The sequence below is a fragment of the Sinocyclocheilus rhinocerous genome, unplaced genomic scaffold (genome assembly GCF_001515625.1).
Source record: "Sinocyclocheilus rhinocerous isolate Xijiao unplaced genomic scaffold, SAMN03320098_v1.1 scaffold257, whole genome shotgun sequence".
NCBI lineage: Eukaryota > Metazoa > Chordata > Actinopteri > Cypriniformes > Cyprinidae > Sinocyclocheilus > Sinocyclocheilus rhinocerous.
The window spans coordinates 189,910-197,764 of record NW_015634026.1 but is presented as its reverse complement, the minus strand read 5'-3'; the positions used below and the strand labels follow the sequence as shown (position 1 = coordinate 197,764).

Sequence of the window (7,855 nt, the reverse complement as noted above, 5' to 3'; positions counted from 1 at the left end):
ACGTCCTGTTTATGATGCTGCTTTTTGCTTATAAATCTTTTTTTTTTTTTGTGTGTGTTGTGTAGGCGAGCTGAAGACAGCCGCGGCGCTGGACCGTGAAAAGGTCGCGCAGTACTCTCTGGTTGCCCGTGCGACGGACGGCGGCGGTTTGTGGTGTGAGGCTGAGGTTGTGGTGGTTCTCTTGGACGTGAATGACAGTCCGCCGATGTTTAGCATGCCCCATTACACCGCTAGCGTCTACGAGAACACCGCCACTAAAGCTCTGCTGACCCGAATACAAGCCATAGACCCTGATCTGGGTACGAGCATGTCATTTTGATGCGTTTGCATGAAAAATTTACCATTTTAGTTAATAGTAGGTTGTAAAAGAAAGTTAATTAGCTTAGAACTGCTTGTGTACAGTTAAAACTGAATGGATTTTGCATGTGTTTTATTCTGCAGGTGTTAATCGTAAAGTGGTCTATTCCCTTATTGATTCGGCTGATGGGTTCTTCTCCATTGATAAATCATCCGGGATTGTTGTTTTGGAGCGTCTGCTGGACCGCGAGGTTCAGTCCTCATACCATATAACGGTCCGTGCGTCAGATCAAGGTGTTCCCGTTCGCCTCTCTTCCCTTGTGAACATAACGATCACAGTTTTAGACATTAATGACAATCCGCCCGTATTTGAGAGGAGGGACTATCTGGCCACGCTTCCTGAAGATGTGGCAGTGGGTACGGAAGTGGTACAGGTTTACGCTGCAAGTAAAGACATTGGCACCAACGCTGATATTTACTACAACATCCGATCCGGAAACCAACAGGGCCATTTCACCATTAACATCAACACAGGTGATATGCACTTAGATTATTATTTACGCTATACAGAAATGTTAAAATGAGATGATAAATATATAACGTAATATACACACAATTTGGAATAAAGATTTTTTTTCAATGTTTTATATATATATATATATATATATATTATATATATATATATATATATATGTAATGCCCAAAAATGTTTAAACCAGACATTAAGAAATGACAAAAAAAATTTTTAATGCACCTATGACAGCCCAAAATGATTAAATCAGACATTCATACATGCTTATAATGGGCATATAATTGCCTACCAGTATGCCAAAGGTCCAACATTTTTAAGCACACCTACTATGGCCCAAAACCTGTTCATACATGCCTATAGTGGCCAAAAATGATCAAATTGAACATCTGAATGTTCTTATAATCCAGCTCTGATAGCCAAAAATGTTCAAATCAGATGTTCATACATGCCTCTAATGGGCAAAATTTATTGAATTTAGGCTACGTCCACACGAAGCCAGAGCTTTCCCTATCCGATCTTTTTTTCCCCCTCGTCTCAAGAAATATCTGCGTCCACACAAAACCGGCACAAAACGATGTAGTATACATGCCAGACCAGTATGTGGTGCTGTAATTCTGCCACAGAGATGCACTAAAAATGGAGAAGAAGACTTGGACTATGTACATAAACCTTGCACGCGGTATACAAACGAACATGGAACAATACATTTATTAATCTGTGTTAATGTTAGTTAATAAAAAAGCAATCGTTCAGTGTTTGTTCATGTTTTTGTTGCTGTTACGTGACGTAGCGGTGTCTCACTAGGGGCGAGACATGGGCTGATGACGTCATCGTTTCAGAAAATATACGGATTCGCTGTCCACACGAAAACGCAAGGGCGGCGTTTTCGGATTTATCAGATCGTTTTCAAAAAATATCGGTTTCACTCTTCCAAAACGCCGGATCCGTGTGGACGAAACGCCTATACGATACAAAATGTATGCGTATACATCTAAACACGTCTCCGTGTGGACGGGGCCTTAGTGTTTAAAAGTGCCTACAATGACCAAAAATGTTTCAATGCACCTGTTATGGTCTAAAACAACGAACTCAGATGCTCAGATACCAAATTAAACATTTGAATGTTTTTATAATGCTTTAATGTTCCAAAAATGTTGTATGCACCTATCCTTGCATTCCATTCGGAAGGGCTCATCCCTATGCCCTAATCCCTTCAAAGGGTTTACCCTCCGGAGTGAGAGCTTCAAAGGGTTGAAGGGTGTAGGGGACCAAACAACTGTTTCTTGAAGTGCCCTTCTGCGTCATCATCACATGCCCACACGGAAGCGCCTTCATCATGCAAAGAATCTGCGCAAAGGATCATGGGAGCACGAAGTGTCCATCAGTTGTACCCTTTGAAAACCTTCACTCCGAAGGGCCCTTTGAAGTGGCCAGTTTTAAGCACTTCGGTTTGGAACGACCCTTCAATATGGCAGCCATGAGTGTTTTCACTCCGAAGTGCCCTTTGGATGGCGATATATTCCGTTTGGAACGCACCGTATGATGGCCAAAACGTATCAAATAATGGCAAAAAAATATTTGAATGTGCCTTCTAGTATTGGGGAAAGTTACTTTTAAAAGTAATCCATTACAATATTGCATTACTCCATAAAAAGTAACTAATTGTGTTAATTAGTTACTTTTTATGTAAAGTAGTGCAATAAGTCACTTTTGTGTTACTTTTTGTCACCTGCGCTGGGCTTGTTTGTTTGTTTTTTTTAATAACAAAATGCCCAAAAGTTATATTTTTGCCAACTCTAAAGGCCCTTTCACACCAAAAATGAAATTAGGCTAAAATCAGGCAGAAGGAAAGTACTTCTGCATTTCACTCCCAATTTCTCTCAACACAGGGACAGGAGAGCTGTCAGTGAATAAATGGGAAAACAAAGTAAATTGCATTACTTATTTGAAAAACTAACTCCGATATTTAATTGTAAATTTAAATGTAATGTGTTACATTACTAGTTAACTTTAAAAAAGTAATCTGATTACGTAACTCACGTCACTTGTAATACGTTACCCCCAACACTGGTGCATGTAATGGCCAAACATATATGAATGCACTTATGATGGCCAAAATATATCAAATCAGGTATTTATGTGCATATAATGGCAAAAATAAATAAATAAATGTTTGGATTGAAAATTTGAAAGTGCCTTCTAGTATTGGGAAAAGTTATTTTTAAAAGTAATCCATTACAATATTGCGTTACTCCATAAAAAGTAACTAATTGTGTTACTTTTTATAGAAGGTAATGCATTATATTAATTTTGTGTTACTTTTTGTCACCTGAGCTGGGCTTGTTTATTTGTTTTTTAATAACAAAAAGCACAAAAGTTATATTTTTGGCAACTGTAAAGGTCCTTTCACACCAAAAGTGATATTAATAAGCCTCAGGCTGAAGGAAGTACCTCTTCACTCTCAATTTCTCTTAACACAGGAACAGGAGAGATATCAGTGAATAAATGGGAAAACAAAGTAACTTGCATTATTTATTTGAAGAAGTAACTGATATTTCGTTGTAAAAGTAATGTGTTACATTAATTTACTAGGTAACTTGGAAAAGTAATCTGATTACATAACTCACGTTACTTGTAATGCGTTACCTCCAACACATATTTCAATGCACCTGTGATGGCCAAAAATTATCAAAAGTTTGTATGATGCCTGGATATTATCAAATTAAATGTTTGAATGTGCCTATGATATAAGTGTAAAGTATAAAAATGTTGGTATACGTTATTTTAATTTTAACTTATATATTTATGACTTATAAAATATATCCCATAGATTCACTCTATAACAACATTTGTATATTGTGCCACGTACAGGGTCCATCTCCGTATCTCGACCGCTGGACTTTGAGTCCTGTAAGGATTATTTCCTTACGGTGGAAGCAACTGATGGCGGGACTCAGCCCCTTAGTGCTGTTACCATGGTGAACATCAACCTGACAGACGTCAATGACAATGCCCCCATGTTCAGCCGCGACGCCTACAGCTTGTCCATCAGCGAGGACGCTAACATAGGAGACACCGTGGTCAAGGTAACCACTCATGAAATTCACAGACAGTACGTCTTATTTTTGTGTCTTTGAGATCCACATTATAATTTGGTGATTTGTCGCAATCACCTAGGTGACCGCGGAAGACGTCGACAGCCAAGCAAACGGCGACATCCTGTATTCCATCATCAGCGGCGACCGAGAGAACCAGTTCTTCATCGAGCCAATCACGGGCCAGATCAAAGTCAACAAGCAGCTGGATCGAGAAACGGTGAGGAATGTGGGACGTCGCCACGGCTACCGTTACTATGACAACCGAGTGACAGAGAAATAAAGGCATCAAATAGGACAAAATCCCCACAAAGACTTTATTTTAAATGACACTGATCAGGGAACCGCTGAAGAGAAGAAGAAATCAAATCATTCACGGCAGACATCCACACAGGAAAGCCTTTAATAACAGACACAGTGTCATAGCGTTTCATTTAATATGAAAGATTCTCCATGTGTAAGAGATTAAAATAATAGTATTACACCTGTGAAACCGCTTCATTATAGATTTAAAAAAAAAATGATTTTGGAGTTTGCTTTAGTAAAGCATATGCTTTGATCACTGGTTAAGTGAGTTCATTAAAAAAATGGTAATATGAATATAAAAAATTATAACATATAATAATTTATTTATGTTTATAATATAATTTTTTTACTTCATTTAAAAGTTTGGAATTTATAATTATATAGTTTTTGAATCAAGTCCTTTAGCATTTTTTTATAAAAAAAAAATACAGTAAATAGTTATGAAATGTTATTACAGTTTAAAATAACACTTTTGTATTTTATTTATAAATTCTGTTAATTTTGATTTAATTCTCTGAAGTATTATTTTAGTCTTTATTTCTTATTTGATACATTTTTTTTATAAAAAGGAACATAAAAACAGCATTTATTTGAAATTTTTTGTAACATTATAAATGTCTTTACTGTCACTTGATCAGTGATCAGTATAAGGCGTCCTTGCTGAATAAAGTATTAATTTCTTTAAAAACAAAATTACTGAAACCAAATGTAGTTTTTTTTTAATACTCTTTTATTTATTTATTTTAAACATTAAAAAAATCTGGCTTGGTTTGGAATGGATAGTGGTACATGATGTTATATAACTGCTTTAGTTTCTTTAGATTACTTGCAGACTCTCCTTTTCACTCCCAAGTCAATTAGCTTAAAGAAGCCATTGTTGTCTGTTCAATTATAGATGGTTAAAAGGTGTCAGATCAATTCCAGGCTCTTTTGAAATAAGACTTTGATGAATGATGTAGACATACTCTTTAAACTTTCAGTGTAAATCCTCTATAAAGTCCATTAATTGTAACTAAGATCCAACAAAAGAGAAAATAATGATTCATTTAGAAAATGAATCCCTTCTGAATAGTGCTTAACATTATAAGTGGAGTTTAAAAATGAAATAAAATGCCACAAATGTCAGTGTTTTCAAATGAACAGAGAAGAAAATCAGATGAAAAATAGCAAAAAGAAGAGAAACTGACAGCAAGGAGTTCCAAACCTAGATTGTGTTTCTGTATGTATGGAGCTTCAGATCATCCGTCAGCCTGTCATGAACTATTTATGACACAGTCAGAGTGAAAGAGAATATATAGATGTGTGTTCGTCTCCTTACTTTGTACTTTCTTTTCATCTCTTATTCTATACATTTTAAACCGTTCTCTCTGTATCTGTAGATGGCTGGTTACTCGTTGTTCGTCAGAGCTCTTGACAGCGGGACGCCTGCGATGTCCTCAACCGTTCAGGTCAACATCGACATCTCTGACGTCAACGACAACCCGCCCTCCTTCACTCCAGCCAATCACACTGCTGTTATACAGGTGCGATATAATGAGTGACAGGTAAATCAGCCAATCACGTTCAAGTAATTCCTGCAGTTTCTTTCTGTTGCTCGGCTCGGCTAATGTCCATCCTGTGCACTGATCGCTCTCCTCCACATCATGAGTAGACACGCCTCTTACTGCTGATTGGCTACAAGTTTGTTTTGCTATTCTGCCCGAATCAGTTTTCTAAAGCATTTTTGAAAAATCTCTTACCCCACCTTTAATGTGAGCTTTACTCATTAACAGGAAAACAAGCCTTTGGGAACAAGTGTCCTACAGCTGTCCGTCATCGATAAGGACGCCAGCCACAACGGGCCGCCTTTTCATTTCCACATCCTATCAGGAAATGAGGGGGCGTGGTTTAAACTGGATAGAGAGGGGCTGCTGACATCTAACAAGGTGTTTCGTAGGTCCGAGGGCACAGATTATGTCATTCACGTACAGGTAAAGAGGAATTCTGGACCAAAATTTGTAAAAAGTTAATTAAATTGCATTTATACACTACCAAAAATCAAACGTTTGGGGTTAGTACGATTTTTTTATATGTTTGAAAGTCTCTTATGCTCACCAAGACTGAATTTATTTCATGAAAAATACAGAAAAAAGCAGTGATATTGTTAGATATTATTACAATTTAAAATCACTCTTTTCTTTTTGAATATATGTTATAATGTAATTTATTTCTGTGATGCAAAGCTCAATTTTCAGCATCATTACTCCAGTCTTCAGTGTCACATGATCTTTCAGAAATCATTCTAATATGCTGATTTGCTGCTCAGGAAACATTTCTGATTATCAGTATTGAAAAAGACAAGACATTTTTGGGGAAACTGACACATTTTATTTAAATGTAGAATTTAGATTAAATACAAGTAATATTTCTGTGGTTGTGATTGACGCTTGATTCAGCCAATCACTGTCCGCTGTTTCACCCCATAGGCCAGTGATTCGGGCAGGCCGCCCCTGTCGTCGATGGCGACCGTGTTGGTGCGTGTGATAGAGGAGAGTGTACACAAGCCAGTGGCATCACCTTTACATGTGCACATCGTAACCATGGAGGACGAGTTTCCAGGAGGTGTGATCGGTCAGATCCACGCCACGGACCAGGATGCCTTTGATATACTTACCTACGGACACACACACCAGCAGAGCAGCCTGTTCAAGGTATATGAGTGTGTGATCCATTGGTTTGTGTTTCCGTTATGCATGCATCACATTCATATTTTCACAGTTTTCCTCCGTTATTCTCATGTTTTAGATTGAGTCCAAATTGAAGTCCACAAAACCCCTACAACAATTACCATTCAGTTATTATTATCATTGAATTATTATTATGAATTAGTTAATACATTTATTATTCAAATGTGACTGTGGACCACAAAACCAGTCTTAAGTTGCACGGGTATATTTATAGCAATAGCCAACAATACATTGTATGGGTCAAAATTATCGATTTTCCTCTTATGCCAAAAATCATTAGGATATAGATCATGTTCCATAAAGATATTTTGTAAATTTCCTACCGTAAATATATTAAAACTTAATTTTTGATTAGTAATGTGCAATGCTAAGAACTTCAGCTTTCAAATAGTTGTATCTCGGCCAAATATTGTCCTATCCTAACAAACCATACATCAATGGAAAGCTCAATTTTAAAAAAAAATTACCCTTATGACTGGTTTTGTGGTCCAGGGTCACAAATAATAATGCAATTATTCACTTTGGGGCAGTTTGAGATTCAAAGAAATATAATTAATAACTTGTTTTTGTCTAAAATAGAATTATATTTTTAATGACATTTTGAACATGACTACTCATTCTTTATTTTTATTGATGGGGATTATGCAATACCAAAAAAATACTTTCAAATCAAAACTACCATAAACTTTAGCTTCTTTGAAGTTCATGCATTTTTCATCGTTTCATTCATATGCACAATTTTCTCTAATTTCAACCTTTTCAACATACTATTTAAATGTTTTTGTTGTTGTTGTTGATGATGTTTTAACAATGAGAAGTAGTAATTATTATTAATTAATATTAATTAATTTACATACATGCAAAGTTTGAACTTAAATTTAAAATAAATTTTTAGAAGT

At 36.3% G+C, this 7,855-nt stretch overlaps 1 protein-coding gene across 1 annotated transcript in view; it reads left to right on the top strand.

Annotated features, from left to right (window-relative positions):
* The window catches only part of LOC107745210 (protocadherin Fat 3-like), a 150,907-nt gene that overhangs the window by 133,671 nt on the left and 9,381 nt on the right, over positions 1–7,855 (top strand). The window contains exons 16-22 of the mRNA XM_016559067.1: positions 66–299; positions 442–831; positions 3,701–3,915; positions 4,007–4,144; positions 5,610–5,753; positions 6,003–6,200; positions 6,696–6,920. Coding sequence (XP_016414553.1) covers positions 66–299; positions 442–831; positions 3,701–3,915; positions 4,007–4,144; positions 5,610–5,753; positions 6,003–6,200; positions 6,696–6,920 — 1,544 coding nt within the window. The remainder of the gene's footprint in view (positions 1–65; positions 300–441; positions 832–3,700; positions 3,916–4,006; positions 4,145–5,609; positions 5,754–6,002; positions 6,201–6,695; positions 6,921–7,855) is intronic.